Raw genomic sequence first — 23,005 nt, forward strand, 5'->3', positions numbered from 1 at the left:
ATAGTGAGAGGGAGATTTCAAAAGACGTGTGCTGGGCGCTCAGGACATCCTGTAAGCCACAGTTCTGGAGAGGACATTGGATTGCATAACAGCAGAGAGAGTTCAAAAAAAGCAAGTGGGGAGGGTGGGGTGGTCAGGGCATTCTGTGTGCCGCAGTTCCTGAGGAAATGTTTGATTGCATTCTGTGCATCACAATGACATTGGATTATGCATAATTAAGTACTTGTCAAGTACCAATAAAAAGGAGTTAATTTTAAGCAAAGTGGCCATTGTGTTAGAGAGGTGAGCTCAGGCTTTAACTCATTAAGACTTCAGTGAGGAGAGACAAAGGTCCAGGTAGATTTATTTGACAATAGACAGTTGGTGCAGGAGTAGGCCATTCGGCCCTTCTAGCCAGCACCACCATTCACTGTGATCATGGCTGATCATACACAATCAGTACCCCGTTCCTGCCCTCTCCCCATATCCCTTGACCCCGCTATCTATAAGAGCTCTATCTAACTCTCTCTTGAATGCATCCAGAGACTTGGCCTCCACTGCCTTCTGGGGCAGAACATTCCACATATCCACCACTCTCTGGGTGAAAAAGTTTTTCCGCATCTCTGTTCTAAATGGCCTACCCCTTAATCTTAAACTGTGGCCTCTAGTTCTGGATTCACCCATCAGCGGGAACATGCTTCCTGCCTCCAGCGTGTCCAATCCCTTAATAATCTTATATGTTTCAATCAGATCCCCTCTCATCCTTCTAAATTCCAGTGCATACAAGCCTAGTCGCTCCAAGTCGGTCATTTGTTCTTTCTTGGCAGAATAATGGAATGCTGCTGTTGCGGGATGTGGGAAGGCAGGGGGACATCCAGTATCCCTGACAACTACCACTGTAAGAAGCACTTCCAGCTGCAGCTTCTTTCAGATCATGTTAAGGAATTGGAGCTGGAATGGATGAAGTCCGGATCATTCAGGAGGCTGTGGGTTTGATCAACAGGACATACAAGGAGGTAGTTACACCCAAGGTGTAGGGCACAGGTAAACTGGGTGATTGTCAGGTAACGGAAAGAGGATAGGCAGCCAGTGCAGAGTACCCTTGTGGTCATTCCCCTTAACAACAGGTATACCACTTTGATACTGCTGGGGGCAATGAACTAACAGAGGAAAGCAACAGCAGTCAGGTCTCTGGCACTGAGATTCTGAAGGAGAGGAGGGAGAAGACGAGCGCAGTACTGACAGGGGACTGCATAGTTCAAAGAGCAGACAGGAGATTCTGTGAATGTGAAGGAGACACCCAGATAGTATGTTGCCAGGGTCAGGGATGTCTCAGATCAGGTCCACAGCATTCAAAGGGGGGAGGGTGAGCAGTTGGAAGTTGTGGTACATATTGGTATCAACAACGTAGATAGAAAAAGGGAGGCAATCCTGAAGAGGCAATATAGGGAGTTCGGTAGAAAGCTGAAAAGCTGGGCTTTCAGGGTAGTAGTCTGGGTAACAATGAGAATAAGAATAGCATGCTTTGGCAGATGACTGTGTGGCTGAGGAATTGGTGCAGTGGGTAGGGTTTCAGATTTCTAGATCATTGGGATCTCTTCTGGGAAACGTATAACCCAAACAAAAAAGGAAGGGTTATGCTTGAGCCCAAAGGGCACCAATATCCTTGTGGGCAGATTTGTTGGAACTGTTAGGGTGACTATAAACTGATTTGGCAGGGGGATGGGAACCAGAGTGATAGGGCTGAGGATAGGGCAGTTGCAGTATCTAGTGAGATTGTGAGGAAGGACTGGCAGATGACAGGCCAAAATTGAAGAGCAACATGAGGGCAAAATTAAAAATCGTCTTACAGGGACTGAAGGCGTTATGTATTAATACACATGGTATACAGAATGTGGTAGATTATCATGTTGGGCAGTCCGAAATTGACAGATATGTGGGCACCTCTGATTTGTGTCTGAAAGAAGATCATAGTTGAGAGCTTAACATCCAAATCTACACATTGTATCAAAAGTACAGGCAAGTAGGCAAAATGGGTTGGGTGGCACTGTTGGCAAAAAATTAAATCAAAACTTTGGAAGGGGGTGACATAGAATAGTAAGGTATAGAATCCTGTAGGTAGAGCTGAAAAACTGCAAGGGTAAGAAGAGCCTGATGGGAGTTATTTTCAGGCCTCCAAAGAGGAGCCAGGATATGGAGTACAAATTACAATATGAGATAGAAACGGCAAGTAAAAAGGGCAATGTTACGATAGTCATGGGGGATTTTGATATGCAGGTAGATCGAGAAAATCAGGTTGGTGCTGGATCCCAAGTGACAGAACTTGTAGAATGTCTATGGATACTTGTATATGGCTTTTTAGAGCAGCTTGTGGTTGAGCCCACGAGGAGAAAGGCAATTCTGAGTTACGTGTTGTGCAATGACCCTGATTTTATTATGGAGATAAAGGTAAGGGAATTCTGAGGAACAGTGGCCATAATATGATTAATTTAACCCTGCAGTTGGAGAAAGAGAAGATAAAGTCAGATGCATCAGTATTACAGTGGAGTAAAGGGTATTGCTGGCTGATGGTGTAGTGGTATCAGCACGGGACTTCAAGGCAGATGGTCCTGAGTTCAAACCCAGCTGGGTCCCAACCTGGGCAACAGCAGTATCTGTACTGAAGAAAGGCCTAGTGATCTACTTCCGTATCTCGCCATGAAAATCCTATGGTTCATGAGGTCATGAAGAGTCATGACCTGTTGACTGAACAACAAAAGGGAATTACAGAGGCATGAGAGAGGAGCTGACCAAAGTTGATTGGAAGCAGACACTAGCATTGACGATCAATAATATGAAAGAGGATGTAGGGTGATAGCAGGAGAATGGGATTGAAAGGGATAATAAATCAACCGTGATTGAATGCAGAGCAGATACGACATGCTGAATAGTCTAATGCTCCAATACCTTTTGGTCTTAGGGTCTTATTTATTTGTGTGAGCAATTTCAATGCAAAAAAAAACCTTTAAAAGAGACTAAAAGAACATAGAATTGGGATGTCCTTTTGCATTTTGCATTGAAGTCCCTTAATTTTCTTTCTTCTAAAATGTATTAGACCGCCCCATCTTCTTTCAAAAATTGATATCTATATTTTAAGAAGTAACGCACCATAAAATAGCATTGGCTCAGAATTTCTGCTGACCAACAAGATGTCCAACCTGACTATTCATCAGACCACAAAGCCTATCTGTTACAAATTCAGGTACGGTTTTTCTCCAGGACGCTCGATGTGGCAGGAACTTGTGTAGCACAGGCTCCCTAAGTGACACTAGGAAGCCTGGCTATAGATACGCCTTGAGAGTTTGTTGGCCTGCAATCTTGTTTTATTGGCTGTCAATGATTTTTGAAAATCACAAGAGCTAGGCAATGACCATCTCCAACAAGAGAGGCTCTAACCATCACACGTTGATGTTCAGTACCATCACCATCACTGAATCCTCTATTATAATATCCTGGGGGACATCATTACCATTGACAGGAAACTGAACTGGTCTAACCATATAAACATAGTGGCTGCTGCCAGAGCAGTTAAAAAGGCTGGGAATTCTGTGGTGTGTAACTCACCTCCTGACTCCCCAAAGCCTGTCCATCATCTACAAGGCTCAGGTCAGGAGTGTAATGGAATACTCACCACTCGCCTGGATGAGTGCAACTCCATCAACACACAAGAAGATTGACACCATCCAGTACAAGGCAGCCCACTTAATTAATACCCCTTCCACAAGTATAATCCCTCCACCGTCACCGAACAGCAATGTACTATCCACAAGATGTACTGCAATAACACATCAAAGTTCCTAAAGCAGCAGCTTCCAGACCCATGGCCACTGCCATCTAGAAGGACATGAACAGCAGATACCCGGGAACACCACTACTTGGAAATCCCCTTCTCAGTTACTCACCATCCTGACTTGGAAAAATATTGCTGTTCCTTCATTGTCACTGGGTCAAACTCATGGAATTCCCTCCCTAACAGCACTGCGTGTACCTATACCTCAGGAACTGCAGAAGTTCAAGAAGGCAGTTCATCACTACCTTCTCAATGGCAACCACTGATTGAGCAATAACTGCTAGCTTAGCTGGCGACACCCACATCCCGTAAAGGAATGAATAAAAAAAACATGACATCGACAGAGCTTGGGAGAATGTTATTTTACTATTGTCACAGAGAGTGTTAGTAGGCAATAGGAAGAGAAATCAAGGTTAAGTTTTATGGTGAAAAATGGAGATTATTAAATAAAGGGATAATTTGGCTATAAGAGTCATTCACCAAGAAATTCCATTTCATTGTAAAAGGACTCATGGATCATTGTTCCTGACGTAAGAAGTTGTGACCAATAATGATGAACGCTGATCTGCTTGATCCTCCTGTCCACAGACTCCCAGGTGGTTGGCCTTAGGCCTAGTCAGGCTTTGCAGTGAGTTACCTACCAGAGGAGTAAGGAAAGGAACCTCTCTTTCCTGCTGTAATGGAAAGATTTGAAGAGATTGCCTGTGATTAGGAGGAAAGAAAGAGTCTGGAAGGTAACACCATTTGTGGTTGGAAGTGGGAGGAAAGCAGTTCAGAATTTAGAGGAGGAACTAATTGCACAGATGGAGAGGATGTTTAGCACATGGAGGTATCATGTTTGGCTCGAGTTTCAGAGGGCCTTGGGGAAAAGAAGAGGGTGGTGGCTATTGGCCTGAGGGTTTGGGTAATTTTCTCACCGAACTGCAAATCTTTGAAGGCCGGAATAAAGCCGATTTGGCTTGAGAGTGTCAAATAACCATGCTTGTCTTGGCAGCATGGTTCAAAATACCGAGATGCTAAATATGACTGGTTCAAGGGGAATGACATTCTTAAATTTTCCTGTGATGCAGAAAACATGTCAAGGTCACATACTGGAATAACTGGTATAATATAATCTTTAAATAATTATGAACATGATTTATTCTTGGCCAAGTCAGTTTAAGATCACAGAACTGAAGGAAACATCTATGCAGAGGTACATTGAATGCTATTCATTTATCCTGTTTTTACAGTTCATTTGGTGTTTAGCATCTACACTCCTATTGCCTGTCTTATTTCCCTGTGATACTTTCTCCCTCACATGCTCATTAACTGCCCTGATTCTTCTCCAATCCACCTACAACAGAGGTTATTTTATGCTACCTAATTAACCTTCCAATCTTTCAACCAGCACATCTTTGGGATGTGGAAGGAAATAGAAATGCCCAGATGAAACCCATGTAGTCACCAAGAGACTGTGAAAACAATGCAGTCAGAATTGAATCAGACATTCTGGAACTGAGAGGCAGCTTTCTGCCATGCCATTATTCTGCAGGGAAATCTGAAGGAAGTTTCTGAGGTCGATTCATCAGGAGCACTAACTTGGAGAGGTACTACATCAGATTCTGCAGTAATGAAACCAAAAGTTAAAGTTAGCTGTCTGAATATTCTTTAAATTGCTTTCTCGCTGCAAACTCAGTCTTGCTTCAAGCTGGAGAAAGCAAAGGAAAGCAGTAATTAAGCTCACAGCAGGATGATGAGTAGGACACCATCCTGACCAAAAAAATTGTGTACAAAATCAGTTGTATTGTGTTCTCAACAATGGTGTGCTTGCAGAAGGTATGCCAGATGTAGCTGATTAACTGGAAGTTGGACCATCCCTGGTTCTGGGATTTATCTCCCCATGAGGCCTCCTTATAAAAACAAGCTTAAACATCCACCAGGGATTCTGGCAAAAACAGACTTGGAAGGAACCAACAACTGTGCTAAACTGTGCATGCAGTGTAGCAAAAACAGAATTCATGCAGGGAAAGAATAAATCCAATTAAAGGAATTGTATCAAATTTCAGTCAAAACTTACCTTTTGAGAACAGATGTATATTTTTTCCCCAAAGAATTCTATTCTTGACCATCTTGACCCAACAGCATTGCCATGCAAATTCAGGAAATATATTATTGCAGATTAAAAAGTTGAAATCACCAATAGCCCGGAAATTTAATTGTTTCATTTGTTATAAATCCTACATGACAGGAAATTGGCCTAATTGTCCAATGATTCAATGGTTCCATTTAATATCAGAGGATGCATACAGTATACATCCTGAAATTCTTACTCTTTGAAGACATCCTCGAAAAACAAGAGTACCCCAAAGAATAAATGACAGCAAAATGTTAGAATTCCAAAGTTCCCTCTTCCCCTCCCATGCACAAGTAGCAGCAAAGATTCAACACTTACCCCACACCCAATTATTTCAAAAGAAAGCTTTAGCACCAACCACCCACCAAGCAAGCAATAGCAAAGCACCCCAAAGAGAGACCATGATCTGCAGTCCAACAAAAACTAATTCTTCACCCGACAAGTCAAAATTCCACAGGCTCTCTCTCTCACTAGCAAGGGACAGGGAGGTGTTACCCTTCCCACAACAGGAGGGGAGACCAACAAAATGAAACAACTCACAGATTACGATGTTAAAGTCTGCCATGTCATTTTTATCCTGAGCTCTCTGACTAAGCGTCAGCAGCAAACTCTCCCCTACCATCAAGAGGAAGAGTGATTGCCTGAGTGCAGAAACCCACAACAGCCAATTAGCTGTTTGCAATGTTCCATTTCTCCCACTGTATCTCAGTTGGTGACACTGGCACGATAGCCACCCGTCCGCAGGGCCTCGCCTCGATTGTGCGTGTGTCTTCCAAGCTGCATTTTTGGGATATCGAAAAACAACTGAGCAGTGAGCTGTCTATCTCTGTAAGGAACCGTAGTTTTAGCGTAGCTGTGGATCATGGACTTCGACAGAACCCCATCCACCTTGAAAAGCAAATAAGAGACATTAAAAAACTTAAGCTGTTTTTGCAGTTGAGCCCGAAGAAGTCACCTTGTGGCGACATCTCAGCTCTGCTGGAATAATCCAGAATAAACTTTTTTTTTGTAACCATCTCCTTGTTGAATTATATCAATTGAAATTCAACTGGACATGTCCTGTTGTGAGCTCAACTCAGGTTTCATTTGAGATATACTTGAGAAAAAGCTTTTCTGATACATTATTCCTTTTAGAAGATTGCAGAGCAATCTGACATTTAGAAATGCCCACCAGTAGCTGTTCATCGGGTCCATTGATAACAACATGTTCTTACCAGTATAATATGAGACTAGACACTATTCAGTGGGTAAAAATCTTATGGATTGAATTGAAATGGAGAAAAATGTACTGGAACTGGTTATCACATAGAAGAAAATGAAAAATTGGTATAACTGGGTCCTATTTCGGGTAGAAAAGAATACACTGGGGATTAGTTCTTGGCCATTAGTTATAGACTATATTAATGACCTGGCTAGAAAGTAAAGGGTGTCTAAGTAGAAATATCTAAGTTTGTTCAGACAACATGAAAATAGGTGGGTCAAGTTGCCATGAGTATTGTGGTTGCAATAGAACATAAATGGACTGAGTAAGTTGTCAAAAATGTGAGAAATGAAATTTAATGTGGGAAGATGGTGTTCTTTGGTAAGAAGAATCACAAGGCAAATTGACATCTGGATGGAAAAACACTGTCGATGAGCGAAATACAGGGGAAGGGTTCTGTGTGTGTTTCTGTGTATAAGTTAAAGAAGCTCATAGACAAGAAATTAAGAAGATAAATGGCATATTGGTCTTTATTGCAAATGGGTTGGAGCTTAAAAATATATAAGTTTTATTATAACTGTACATAATTTTGGTTTCTTACCAAAGCAAGAATACAGTGGTATCAGAGGCAGTCCAAATCAGATCTACCAGGCTAATTCCTGGGCTGAAAGATTTATCGTCTCAGGAGAGGTTACAGAGTTAGGGTTTGTGATCTTGTTGAAGCATGTATATTATTAAGTGTCATGACATGATAGATGCTCAGATGTGTTCACGAGTGCAAGAGTCTTGAAGAAAGGTATTAGTTACAAAATTGGAGACAGCTCACAAAATAGATACATAGAAATTTCTTTTCACAGAGAATGGTGACTCTCTGTAATTCTCCATTCCAGAAGCATTGTGGAGGTTAGATTATTAGAAGTATTTAAAGTGGAGTTAGATGTGTTCTTGAATGTGAGATATAAAGTTCTAGTGCAGAGGAGTAGTTCAGATCTGAGGTAGATCACTGATCATCTTAATATATGGCAGGGTGGGCTTGAGGTGCCAGGTGGCCCAATCCTACTCTTATGTTCTTGTGGTCTGATGCACCATCAATAACTCTCAGAGATGTGAGTTGAGTTAAGGTAGGCTTTTATTGGCTGGAAGAAAGCACAAGCAGCAAGTGACCACCACACAACATCCTGGAGACTGAGGGAGGAGCAGTGCCTCCAATCGCCTTTATACCGGGGTCTGTGGGAGGAGCCACAGGAGCAGTCAGCAGGGGGTGTGTCCAGACAGGTATATGTAGTTCACCACATGGTCTTCTAGATATAAATTTAAATATCAAGCCACGCCTCCCCAACCCACCAAATGTTTAACCCTCAATGTGCACCAACCCTCACCTCAGTATTCTAATACCTTTGTTGCCAGCATTCTGGTTCCTAATTCCATCCAGAGTCTCTGCACTTTAATCATGATACTGGCATCCCAAATGCTCCACTCTGGATGTTGGTGCCCAGCACCTCTGAATCTCAGTGCCAGGCTGATCTCATCATAAGTGCCAGCATCAATACAGCAATCCGTTATCACCTCATCGCCATTGAATTCTGGGTCAAGTAATCCCCCTCCCCTCCACCCCAGAAGTACACAGTATTGTCAACCTTGGAAAGTAAATCCAGAATCTCTTGCCTCCAGTTTCAGGCCTGAATAGACTGTGGCTGAATTTTGAAGAAGGAGAGTCAGGAATGTCAACTTTAAATGTTAAAATGTGCAATGCCTGCACAATTGCAACCAAGGCATCAGAACCCTGTCACCAATCAATTTCGTGGTGAGGCAATAAGCAATGAAATCAGGGTTCATTGGAATTTATAGCCACATGTTAAGAACTACAGGATAAAGTACACAGGAAAAACTGCTTTAAGGTATATTTCAAATATAAAACATTACAGTAACCTGTTAGAAATTTCCAAACCCCAATTAGAAAAAGCCTGCAAGCTCATCATCTCTCACCATATGATTTGTGCGTCTTACGTATTTTTCTCCTTCCTACTGATTCAATATTCTGAAACAATGAAGTCCCTGGTTGCACAAACTTATCAATTCAAGAAAGCAGATCTACACCATCTTCTTCATGGAAATTACTGATGGGTAAGACAATGGACTTCCGAGTGGCATCCAAATGAGTGTACAAACAATTACATATGACAACTGCTTTGAAAAATGCTCATGTTCCTAATTTTAAATGCTGTTTCACATTAATTTCAATATTTAATAAATTGCATTCCAGAGCAATGGTAACCACAGAGGATATAAGTGCTTCAGCCTACCTCAGAATAGTTGAAACTACCTGCACCACAGTTGTCAAGTTCAACAAGTTGTGGTGTAACTTTGCTATAATTAATAGCTATGTGTGTTAAGCATTATTTACAATAAGTTTGTTGTTATTTTGGCTTGAAATCTTTAACCAGTGCAATCTGTTGTAGTTTCCACAGCTACGTCATGTAATGACCCTGGATCTCCTCAAAATGGCAGTCGAAGTGGAGACAGCAGGGAGCCTAGAGATTCCATTGTATTTCAGTGTGATCCTGGCTACGTGTTGCAAGGAGAGGCAGCCATCATGTGCGTGCAGATTGACAATAGATTCTTCTGGCAGCCTGATCCTCCAACATGTATAGGTATTGATTTTTATCAGTCTGTTCATGGAATCTTTTTTTATTGCTAACAGATTTTTTCCAATAGGCCTGAAATTGAAAACTAAGGATTGCAACATTAAAGTGTTTTATTCTCAACTACTGCTGCTTCTTTTTTAAGAAGATCAACCTAATAATAAAATTAACGAGTTGGAATAATTGATAAAAATTCAGCACGAATGCCTTGAAGGAAACCAGCTGAAAAAAAATGTGCCTATTAGCTAATTGTTAATGCTAAGGAAGCTGAGTAATATACATAATGAGAAAATCAAGTGTTTGATCTCTTTTAGTGAAGTTCGTTGTTAATAGCATCCTAATTAAATGGCATGTATCAAATCATGAATCAAACATGAATGAAACCAAAAATAGCCTAACCCTTTCTACTTTAATTATTTCCTGTCTTTATTACTGCTCTGAACTAAGTGTAGGCTATATGTCCAATCCACCCTACGTCCAGATCTGTGCAATGCAAAGTCATACATTGCCCGTTCCCTGTTAGACTAATCTCAGAGTTATATGCTGCATACTTACCTTGATAATCAATGTTCCTTGGACCTTGAATTAGAAGGGAATAGTTCCTTCACCCAGGAAATTTGTTTTCCAATCCTCCATGCTTTGGATATGTTAATTTGTTTAGTTGTATCCATAAGGTCATGAAGTTGCATTCTTAAATCCGGAACTCTGAATTTTATAATCTTTTAGATGCACAAAGATTGATTCATTGAATATATTCTTCCATCTAAGTTCGCTATTCCTTGCCAGTTGCATAAATGTATGTATGTCAGTATTTATTTATTGAGAACCGGCCCTTTTGTGCCACACCACCCAGCAATTCCCCAACCTAACCCTAGTCTAATCTCAGGGCATTTTTGGACAAGGGAGGAAGCCCTTGCGGTCACAGAGATAACATACTAACTCCTTATGGGCACAGGCGGGAACTGAACCTGGGTCACCTGTCCTATAGAGTGTTGTGCTAACTACTAAGCTACCGTACGCTCCACGTCTTGAGTTCATCTTCCGAAACATACCTGGAATATTGTCCTAGGCATTAGTCACACTTTTTTGGCATTGAGTACTACTGATAATTTTTAGCTACTTCAGAATGATCGCACTGTGTGCCATAGGTTTAAATAAACACCATTAGCTGGTTATCCACTAATTGGTCAAGTATCAGAGTGGTTCAGCTAGCAGAGCTGCTGCCTCGTATTTTTGGTTTTGATCCTAAAGACGTGCAGGTTAATAGGTTAATTGGCCATTCTAAATTTCAACAAGTATGTATGTGGGCAGAATGGGATTCAGGGAAGAATAAAAATGCAGTTACTGTAGGATTAATGTAAATAGCTGTTTAATGATTGGCCTGATCGAAGGGCTTATATCCACAATGTTGGACTCTACTTAGAGGCCAATTTGAAGGCCTATTTCCAACAGTCACACTTGAAATAATGCATAACATGCCTGCAACAGATGGAGGTGTTATCTCTCACTGCATCAAGACCCAATGTGCCAGGCAATGCCACTTGGGTGTGCTGCTTCTCCCCTTAAACCATTTATTGGTTACTTGACAGAATCTGATTCAAGTGCCCTGTCAGATTCACTATCCAGCTTTTTCTTTTGTTCTGAATGAGATGTAGACGGCACTGGCAGTTCCAGCATTTATTATCCGTTTCTGACTGCTCCGGACCAAGGTGGCAGCCTATTCAAACATTTTGGTAGTGCTGCTGACACATTTAGAGCAGTCTGGGTAATAATAGTAGATGTGTATTTGTTATAATAACAGAATAGAAAGTAAGACCAGACAGATTTCTTAGCTGGTATTAAATTATCTTCTCACCAGCTGTGTAAGGATATTTCAAGTCCAAAAGAAGAGGTGTTTGGATTTGCACTAGTTCTGCTAATTTATTAAGTAGGCAAAATGTGTACATTTAAACATAAAGTTCTCATCTGATGAGAAATTCATCAATTCACACTTCTTTTCAAATATATCATCCCATTATGCAAGGCTGTACAACCTAGACAGTCCAACATTCAATTGATCATAAAGTCAGTTGAATGAGAATTTGGCCCATGATATACATTGTATAAGTTCAAGCCTGTGCTCTCTTTTAGATTCTGCTTTTAAATAAAATGTGAAACACCATTTATCTCTAATTCCTTTGTACAGATTGTCCTACTATTTGGATGTAGAATCTCCTTCATCATGCAGCTAATAATTTACGAAGAATGCAAATATTGAAGCTGGAATTTTTTCATAAAAGTTTTAACCTTTTTTCCTGGAAATACCTATATTGTTTAACAAGCTCTCAAGTTTGTCTTTGGTAATCAAAAGAGTAAAGGTTTAATTAAAGAAGCACACAAAAGATTTCCAAAATTATTTGCATAAGACCATGGTTTCCTTTTCATTAAATCAGGGAAATCGAGGTTTTTTCCTCAGAATGAAGGCAGTTTCAAATGGAGCTTCTAGGACCTTCCGAGATAACAGTCAGGATGTTTGTGGCTCTTGGGTGAAATTGGTCGTCTTTTTAGTGTATTGCCATGGCAAAATGGAAATGCTTTGGTAATCTTAATGCTCTCACCAGGATCTCAACACATCAAACCTTAGAAACCATGTAATAGTTAAACTAATAGTAGAGAAATACAGAAATTTTCAAAGATTTTCACCCTGTTAACTAGGGTTTGGATTAAATGACTATTAAAGATGTCTTAAGCATTTCTGTGGGCATGGCTAGTTGTGGCTATATGGCTATATCACATAGTAGGATTCACCTCTGAAAAGCCCTGTTCTATGCACACATTTGTACGATTAAGGTAGCTCCACAAGTAAGTGCAAACTGAACTGATCCCTATCAAAGTGACAATGTGGAATTAGTTGGCATGAATAGGCTGATGACGCCTTGGCTAACCTCAGTTCCCTACTAACACAAGTTTAGGCCTTTTTAATACACAATGACCATTTTTGGAGGAGGAACTCATTTTCAAGAATGAATTAACCTGCCTGAAAGTATTATTACACAGTGTCATACAACACATAGACAGGGCTTTTGGCAAACTGAGTCCACACTGACCATTAATAACCCATTTTGCATTCATACTGCATTAATTCCATTTTTTTAAATCTCTTCTCATTCTCAGCAAATCTCCCTTCACATATTAAGTGGCATGGTAGCCTAGTGGTTAGCAAAGCATTGCAGTACCGGTGACCTTGGTTCAATCCCCAGAGCTGCCTGTAAGGAATTTGTATGTTCTCCCCATAATTGCACAGGTTTCTTCTGCATGCTCTAATTTCCTCCCATAGTCCAAAGTCATACCTTAGGCTCAGATTAAGGGATCTAGGGCTTTACTGTCTGGAGAGAAGAGGATGAGAGGAGACATGATAGAGGTATACAATATATTAAGAGGAATAGATAGAGTGGACAGCCAACGCCTCTTCCCCAGGGCACCACTGCTCAGTACAAGAGGACATGGCTAGAAAGTCCAAGGGGAATATTAGAGGAAGGTTTTTACTCAGAGAGTGGTTGGTGTGTGGAATGCACTGCCTGAGTCAGTGGCGGAGGCAGATACACTAGTGAAAATTAAGAGACTATGTATGTGGAGGAATTTAAGGTGGAGGGGGAGGCAGGGTTTAAAGGTCGGCACAGCATTGTGGGCTGAAGGGCCTGTACTGTGCTGTATTGTTCTATGTTCTAAATCAGGGAGGTTGCTGGGTGGTGTGGCATTGAAATGCCAGAAGAACTTACTCCGTGCTGTATCTCAATAAATAAAGGAACATTAGTGGCCAGTTAACTTTTCAGTCCCTATACTGTTGAGATGTGGGAAAACATGGAGCACTCATAAGAAACACACGTCATCACAGAGAAAATGTGCAAACTCCTCACAGACAACAGACAAGGTCAGGATCAAACCCAGGTCACTGGAACTGTGAGGCAACAGCTCTATCAGCAGCACCAGTGTGCTGGAGGTTGTTTGATATTTGACTAGCTTCAAATCATCATAAGTACTTTGGTGACTGAGTCACAAGCTTTACCTCAAGATTCAAGATAGATTAGTCATGTTCTTCCATCTAGCTTGTTGAAGGTGCATTTTCTTCTGATCTGAGCCACTGTGAGTAAATTGCTTGTTCGAAATTCTGGACAATAGTTCGTCAAAACCAAACAACGATTATAAACATGCGAAATTTTGCAGTTGCAGCAAATCTAAAACAACTCACACAAAATGCTGGAGGAACTCAGCAGGTGCACAATTTGCTAACTGCTAAGTTAACAAATTTCACATCACATGCCAGTGATAATAAACCTGATTCTGAGGTCAGGTAGCAGATGACATCGTGGGCTGAGACCCTTCTTCAGATCAACAATTATATTTTTATGTTAGGCCTTGATTCCAAATGCATCATTGTTTTGGTGAGTGACTACAAATACTATCTAATAATTTTACTACTCTGTGGATTGCCCAAGCATAATGAAGTATTAAAGGGAATTTAGGGTAGTGCTATTATGAAGTACAAAATACAAAGAACAAAGTAAATTTAATATCGGAGTACATATTTGTCACCATATTACTACCATAAGATTCACTTCCAGCAGGCATTTACAGTAAATACAAAGAAGCACATTTGAACCAAAGAAAAACTGCACTCAACAAAAACAGACAAACAACCAATGTGTTACATGGTTACCACGGTTGACAGAGTGATTAGCGCAATGATAATACACCTCGTCATTCCAATGCTGTTCTGTCAGGAGTTTCTGTATGTCCTCCCTGTGGAATGCATGAGATTTCCCTGGGTAATGCCGTTTCCTCGATCCAAAGTCATGCAGGTTAGGTTAGTTGATCATTGTAAAATTGTCCCATGATTAGGTTAATATTAATCAGGGTTGTAGGCTTACTTAGGAGTATTTAGCTCGAAGGGCTTATTCTGTGCTGTATCGCTAAATATAAATAAACAAAACACAAGTAATTAGTGAAAATACAAAATCAAAAAGAAACAAAATAATAAAAATAAATAAATCATAAATATTGAGAGTATGATTCGTAGGATCCTTGAAAGTGAGTCCATAAGTTGTGAAGTCTGTTGACGAGAGTGAAGTTATTCCTTCTGGTTCAAGAGCCTGGTGGTTGAGGGATAATAACAGTTCCTGAACCTGGTGATTTGGAACCTGAGGCTCTTTTACCTCCTTCCTGACAGCAGCAGCAAAAAGAGAGCAAGACCTGGATGGTAGTGACACATTCGGAACGAATTGTTTCTGCTGAGGTGGTGCTTGCATGGATCAGTTATTGCTCAGCAGGTTATAGCAGGACAGAACTTTTTTGGTTAGTGATATAAACCTACTTATGAAAATGATCGTTTACAAATCATCCTCTTTGAGAATAATCACCTGTCATTTAATGGGCTTGATCTTATTATTATTGGTGTAATCTGTAACATATAACTAAATTGTTCTGTTTTCCATAATTTTGACTTTCATGAAGGTATTTTAGGGGAATTTTAAGCAACGTCCTGCCCCATCTGCCCTTTCTATTTCTAGTCACTCTGTCCACACTGTTGCCAGCAAGTAAGACAAGAAGGCTTCTGGTGTTAAACTGCAATTTTTCTTCATCATCTTCTACACTATAATTTGTATAAGAGTAGGGTTTCTACAATTCTAGAACAATCTTTAAGTATTCACTTCTTTTGAAGATGTTTTCCTAAATGTCTCAGGAATCTAATTCTAAACACGATCACATCTGAGCTGAGGCTGAAAGTTGTCCATTGTTAGCGGATTAAAAAAAAAATCACCATACCGGTTGCTGTTATTAGCTAACGGTGTTCAGCGGAAAAAGGTAATGATTAGCAAGCACAACAAATGCTCCCTTTAAAAACATTCTGAGAGAGAAAAAAAACTGGTGCTCGAAAGTCCAAGGGTGCTGAGTTTGTTAGATTACCTTACATCCGTATGTCAAGGGTATGGGTCATGACTGGTAAGTAAAGTGAACAAGCAGATTATCCATGATCTGTCTGAGTTCTGGAACAAGCTATGATGAGGTTGGGGGAGCTGAGCTTGCTTAATCTCTGTTCCTCTCCTGTTCTTCTGTCTCCATTTCCATGACAAACTTCTATAGATGTGTAGTGGAGAGTGTACTGATGGGCTGCATCATGGCCTGGTAGGGAAACACCAAAGCCTTTGAACAGAAAATCCCACAAAAGGTAGTGGATTCAGCTCAGTACATCATGGGTAAACCCCTCCCGGCCACTGAGCACAATCTACATGAAATACTGCCATAGGAAGGCAGCATCGATCATCAGCGATTCTCATCACCTAGACCAAGCTCTTTTCTTGCTGCTGCCATCAGGTAGAAAGTACACGAGCTTCAGGACTCGCACCACCAGCTTCAAGAACAGTTACTACCGCTCAATAATCAGGCACTTGAACAAAGGGGGATAACTACACTCACTTGCCCCATCCGTTGAGATGATCCCACAATCAATGTTCTCACTTTAAGATCTCTTTGTCTTGTTATCTCATGTTCTTATTATTTATTGCTATTTATTTATATTTGCATTTGCACAGTTTGCTGTCTTCTGCACTCTGGTTGATCGTTCATTAATGTAGATAAAGTTACTATTCTATAGATTTGCTGAGTATGCCCACAAGAAAAAAGATTCTCAGGATTGTATGTGGTGACGTATTTTATTCTGATAATAAAATTTATTTTGATCTTTGAACTTTGATAAGAAACTGTGAAGGTTATAATTTGACCGTCTATACTAGATGCAATTCAAATTTAAAGAAACAAGGTTTATTTATTTTCTCAACCTCACTTACTATTCCGCATAAAATTTTGCTTCTAGGCCTGTGAAAAAGCATTTGTTTGAATTCTCATCACTCTTGCGCTTTCACCTACTCTGTTGCTGCACTGTTCTGCTACTTATAATGCTCTTCACAATCTGCTTTTTAATTCCACTAGACATCAGAGATATTTCAGAAGTAATACTAGTCACAGCTTTCAGACTTGAAAGCAAAATTTCTTTACTTCACGTCAATTTCATGTCTTACTATTTAGTTTTTTTTATACATCAGATTTTCCGTAGTACCTGATTCTTTTTATACTCAAGGAAAAGCTTGATTTTGTGTTTTAAAATGAGACATTTTGAAGAGATTTGCTGCCATGAGCATTGCTATCAAGCTCTCCCAATGATTACTGTTATACACATGCCTGGATACATTCAGTTTTGACATCCAAACTGTTGGACTAGCAGCAACTGTTAGATTAGCCATTTGCAAAATCTGACTTTTTACTATACGTGAAACCCAAGGTTGGGCGGTCTTTCAGTGATTCTATCACAGTTTCTATTCTATAGATTTCTTAAATATGGCCACAAGGGTACATGGTAGCATATATGTACTTTACTTTGAACTTCGAACTTTGAAAGTCGTGCATGAGATAGAATAAGCATTCTACTACAATCCTGTGATTGCAAAGATAAGAAGGGAGTTGGAAGGAGGATCAAACAGGGTGGGTAATTTTGGAGGTAGCATTGTGCATGGATGATCCAGAAAAGGATTGTATGAAGGGTGGGAAGAGCGTGAATCTGCCAGAGTTGGGAGTACCTGACCTGTGTAGGCAAAGGTTTGTCGTGGAGTAGACGTTGCGGTGGTTCCACCAGATGAATAGGGGGTTTGAGTTAATGATCAGTGGTTCAGGCTGACGTTTATGGGGAAGGATTCAGGACATCAGCAGGGATGGAGGTAATCTCTAACTGTTGGGAAGTTAAGGAATGCAGAGACAAAAAAGATTCTGCCTCAAAATCTCATGCAATAGTGTCCAATCAGGCATCAAGCTTCCAGTGCTTCAGGACTCTCATTGGATCCCATCAAGATCTATAATCAGATACAAATGACTTCAAATGAGTTCTGTGTTCTACTTTTTCTAAAAGCTGTGTATAGGTGTTCTGGCAGCACTGTTAACTCATGATGATTATCTCCTCTAACTTGAAAGTATTCCTGAAAACTGGACAATGTAGTCTCTTTTGTTATATCATATGGCCCTCTTTTAAAGTCAGTGAAATGGAGACTCGTCTTTCTCCCTGATTAGGGAGAGAGAGAGCCTGTGATATGTCAAATGCCGGGTGAACAAGTAGTCTTTGCAGCACTGCAAGTCTGTGACTTTGCTGTTGCCTTGTTCACGCTTGAGTGATTGGTGGTGGGTTGCCAGTGCTTTTCTTTCCAGTGGGGGAGAGAGGATCCTTGCTTGCTGCTGCTTACGCACAGGAGGGAGGGGAGCTGGGGGGGGGGGTACTTTGGAGTTCTAATATTTAACTGTCGGTCACTCTTTGGGAGCACTCCTCTGTTTTCGTGAATGGTTGCAAAGAAAAAGCATTTCAGGATGTATATTGTATACATTTCTCTGACGTTAAGTGTACCTTTAAAACCTTTGAGAATAGTTATCAGAGTCATAGCAAAGTACAGTACAGAAACAGCCCTTCAGCCCATCTAGTCCATGCCAAAACCATTTAAACTGCCGGCTCCCATCGACCAGTACCATATCCCTCCATACCCCTACCATCCTTGTATCTATTCAAACTTGGCTTCAACATCAAAATTGAGCTTGCATGCACCATTTGTTCTCGCAGCTTGTTTCACATTCTCAAGACCCTCTGAGTGAAGAAGTTTCCCTTCCTGTTCCCTTAAACTTTTCACCGTTCATCCTTAACTCATGACCTCTGGTTGCAGTCCAAATCAACCTCAGTGAAAAGAGCCGCCTTGTATTTACCCTGTCTATACCCCACCTAATTTTAATACCTCCATCAAATCTCCTCTCAATCTTCAACATTTTAAGAATGAAGTCCTAACCTTTTCAGCCTTTCGTTTTTGTCTTTTCATGCCCTCCAGACCCAGCAACATCCTTGTAAATTTTCTTTATACTCTTTCAACCTTATCAGTTGCTTTAATGCAACAATTTATTCAACAATGTGGGTGCTATAGAGGGAGTGCAGAAGAGATTTACAAGGATGTTGCCTGGATTGGAAAGTATGCCTTATGAGAACAGGTGACTGAATTTGGCCTTTTCTCCTTGGAGTGATGGAGGAAGAGAGGTTACCTGATAGAGCTGTATAAGATGACGAGAGGCAGCATTGATCGTGTGAATAGCCAGAGGCTTTTCCCCAAGGCTAAAATAGCTAACATGAGGGGGCATAGTTTTAAGGTCCTTAGAAGTCGGTACAAGGGGGATGTCGGAGGTAAGTTTTTCACATAGTGAGTGGTGGGTGCATGGAATACACTGCAAGTGATGGCAGATATAATAGGGTCTTTTAAGAGACTCTTAGATAGGTACATGGAGCTTAGAAAAATAAAGGGCTATGCAGTAGGGAGATTCTAGGCATTAGGTTAAATGGTTGGCACAACATTGTGGGTTGAAGGATCTGTAATGTGCTGCAGATTTCTATGTTCTATGTAGTGGTCGGAATTAAGCTCAGCTCAGTGACTTTCAGCCCTTTGTGACATTCTAACTCTCCGGCCCACAACGTTGTGAGATACCTTAAGTACACATCAAAACTGTCTTTACCCTGCCAGCCAGCTTTAAGGAGCTCTTCATGTGATATGGAGTGCTCGGTGGCATTTAGAGAAAAATTTATGAGTGGGTCTGTGCCACAGACTCAAATCATATATTCACAGATTGGAGTTGCTTGCTAACATTTACGGTCTCTGGGCATAGATTTCTATCCAATAAATATCTGGGCTGGAATTGAAACCAGCAATCAATTACAAAGTGGACAGTAACTCTATTTGAATCTGTAATCTTCAGTGCAGATGGTTGTCAACTTGTCTATGTGGTCATGTCAGACTGAATTGCAGAACATCATAAATTTGAACACGTTGATTGAAATTGAATGATGATTGCACAGGCATATGTGCAGTAGATGATCTTTCTGAGTAATTTGGCAAGTGAAATTATCATTGGGAGATATCTTAATGTAATTTTGAGTGTTGGTAAAGTAATTTACAATGATGCCTGTATTCACTGATTATATTTTGTAATATCTTACTGGAATGATTTCAAGATAAACAGGATTGAAAGAATTATTTTACTCTCCAAACACACAGAATGCTGTTATATTTAAAATGTACCTTAAATAACTTAAAATTAATTTTAATTTTTAAGTTTCAATTTGGAAAACTTAATGATTATTTAATTTAAACTGAAGTATGTCAAGCATTTAAATTTATACAGATGTTGCAGATATACTTGTTCTGTACTTCAGTCAATAGTAGGTCAAATGTACTTTTGTAATGCAAGTTAACTAGTTTAGGCGAAACTTTAGGGAGACTTCAGTTCTAAACTGATTTTGAGCACTTCATTTATTGGTAAATTGGTTTATTATTGCCATATGTACTAAAGTGCAGTGAAGATCTGTTTTGCATGTCGCTTATACAGATCATTTCATTAAGGTGTACCGAATAAAAAAAGGAAAAAGAGGAGCAGAATGCAGAATGAAGTGTTACAGTTATAGAAAAGTGCAGTGCAGGCAGACAATAAGGTTCAATGCCAATTATGAGATCAAAAGTCTATCTAATCATACTAGGGAATCATTCATTAGTCATATAACAGTGGAACAGAAGCTGTCTGAGCCTGGAGGAGCATCCTTTCAGACTTTTGTAATTTCTGGAATTATTTTGGGTGACAGAGTAATCATTAGCATTGCTCCCTCACAACTTCAGCAACATGGCTTTGATCCTGACCTTGGGTGCTGTCTGAGCGAAGTTGCCAATGACCATATATGTTTCTGCTCTGGATTCCTCTCACATCCCATGGATAAGCTTATAGATTAACCTGCTGTGGTAGACAGGAGACAAAATACTAAAAGCAGAGTTGAGAGACATTGGATATCATGCTAAAGGGGAGGATGCTTCGAAGCTCTGTGAGGAGCTAGCACGGTCTCAGTGGGTTGAATGGCTTCCAACTGTATAAATCTGCTCAACTGTTCCTCAAATGCTTTTGGCTCAATTTCATCCATCCCTATGAATTTGTTCATAAATCTGCAATTCGACCATGTTGATTTTGTATTTTTGTTAATAATTTACCATGCATTGTGCTTGATTGACTTGGCCTTGACTGTTGGCCATATGGTGAGTAGATCGCAATTCCACCATATTTAGGTTAGCCGCTAGAAAAGAGGTTAATTTTATTTTAATAGAAGCCATTTGTAACAACTGGTGTCACCCAGGTGTCAATCCATTGTCCTTAATGTGGATTAACTTGACCTAGAGCCCTCTTTATAGCTTAAGAGACTGTAGTACACAGCTTGATAGGCACTCTATCAACAACAATTCACTCACTCCACCATTGACAAAGTAGCAGCAGTTTGTAACATCTACAGGATGCACTATAACGAGCCAGTCTTTAGACAACTCCTTTAAAACTCACAACCACTTCCTGCAAGAAATATAAGGGCAGCAAATTGAATGGGAAGACCCGACCATCTGGAAGTTGTCCTCCAAGCCAAGTGCCATCCTGATTTGAAACATATTGCAGCTCCTCCACCATTGCTGGTTCAAAATCCATGAACACTCTCCCAAAAGTCATTGTGGGTCGACCCATGCCTCAAGGCAAGGTGGCTCACCTCCACAGCAACTTGACATGGTCAACTAAGTGCTGGCTCCGCTTGCAAATCCCATATCCCTTGAATGGATGAAAAGAAATGAGCTGCAGAGACACACTGAGCAGAAAGGCCACCATAATAGTTCCATCCTGTGCTGACAGTCAAACACCCACGGGTTCAGGAAGCTGAAAGAAAAGAGAAACTGCCTCACTATTCAGGCAGCATCTGTAGAAGGAGAAACTGGGTTAACATTTCAGGCTGAAGACTCTTAATGTTTTATCCTCGACTTGAAATGTGAACCCTATTACCCTATTTCTCCTGCAAATGATTCTGCCTGACCTGCTTTGTGCTTCCAGCATTTTTCGTCTTTATCTCAGTGAGTAAAAGAGACATTTCTATTCTGTGTGACTCTCTGTCTTTATCTGATTTCAGATGTACTGGTGGTACAGGTTTTATCATCACTGAAGAATTAACTAAGGTTTCTCCCTTAAGTCTGATTTTGCCTAGGCCACAAAAATCAATTAACCAGGCAACACTATCTGCACTCTTTTAAAAAGAATACTTACTATCTTTGAGACTGAAAGGCAATAAGGATATTAGAGATTCAATATAGAAAAGGGAGGGTAAAAAATGTATTGAATAGTGCATGCAACACATACAAAATGCTGGTGGAAGGCAGCAGGCCAGGCAGCATCAACAGGAAGACGCACTGTTATTCCTGACGAAGGGTCTCGGCCTGAAATGTCGACAGTGCTTCTTCCTGTAGATGCTGCCTGGCCTGCTGAGTTCCACCAGCATTTTGTGTGTGTGTTGCTTGAATTTCCAGCATCTGCAGATTTCCTCGTGATTGAATAGTCCATGATCAGTTTGGGTGCTAGTGTACTGGATAATCTCTCTATATTTTAGTTGAGATACTGAAAGCTTAGAATGCATCTTTGCATTCTTTGAATGCAAGTTTAGAATGACTTTTGAGTTGGAATATAAACTAAGGTGAAAGAGTGGGTTTAAAGCGAAAATATTTCAAGAGTACAACTTTGTTAGCATCATTTTGTATACCATTGTCCTCCGCTGCTCTTCATTTTCAGTGAAGCATTACACTTCTGTTCTTTGATTCTTTCTGACAGACCCGAAGAATCACAGAAGATTATGTTTACTCTTACACAGTGGTAATCTATGCTAGTTGTCTTCTTTTTGTGTAACTGTTGCTATAGTTTTCTTAGAATCAGAGAGCAATACAGCATGGATCCAGGCCCTTCAGTCTGAGTCCCAATTTGCTCAGCATGTGTCCATGGCAACCACTGTTTCCACCCAGCTAGGTCCAAATTCCTCAGCCGTATCCATATTGACCACGCTCCCCACCCAACTAGTCCCAATTTTCTCCGTCTGTGCCCATGTCAACCACGCTGCCCATCCAGCTAGTCCAAATTCCTCAGCTTGTGTGCAGTCGAACACTGTGCCCACCCAGCTAGGCCCAAATTTCTCAGGCCATGTCCATATCAACAACATTGCCCACCCAATTAGTCCCAGTTTCCTCAGTGCGTATCCATGTTGACCACAGTGCCCACCACCTAGTCCCAATTTCCTGTGTTTGGCCCATATCACTTTCAGCTGCGGTCCTCCTGTACCTATCCAAGTGCTT

General features: G+C 40.6%; 1 protein-coding gene across 1 annotated transcript in view; it reads left to right on the forward strand.

Annotated features, from left to right (window-relative positions):
- LOC132383331 (CUB and sushi domain-containing protein 1-like) overlaps nucleotides 1-23,005 on the forward strand; it is a 474,994-nt gene that overhangs the window by 150,675 nt on the left and 301,314 nt on the right. Inside the window, exon 14 of the mRNA XM_059954233.1 lies at nucleotides 9,585-9,776. Within this exon, the coding sequence (XP_059810216.1) occupies nucleotides 9,585-9,776 (192 nt within the window). The remainder of the gene's footprint in view (nucleotides 1-9,584; nucleotides 9,777-23,005) is intronic.

The sequence above is a fragment of the Hypanus sabinus genome, chromosome 30 (assembly GCF_030144855.1).
Source record: "Hypanus sabinus isolate sHypSab1 chromosome 30, sHypSab1.hap1, whole genome shotgun sequence".
Classification (NCBI taxonomy): Eukaryota; Metazoa; Chordata; class Chondrichthyes; order Myliobatiformes; family Dasyatidae; genus Hypanus; species Hypanus sabinus.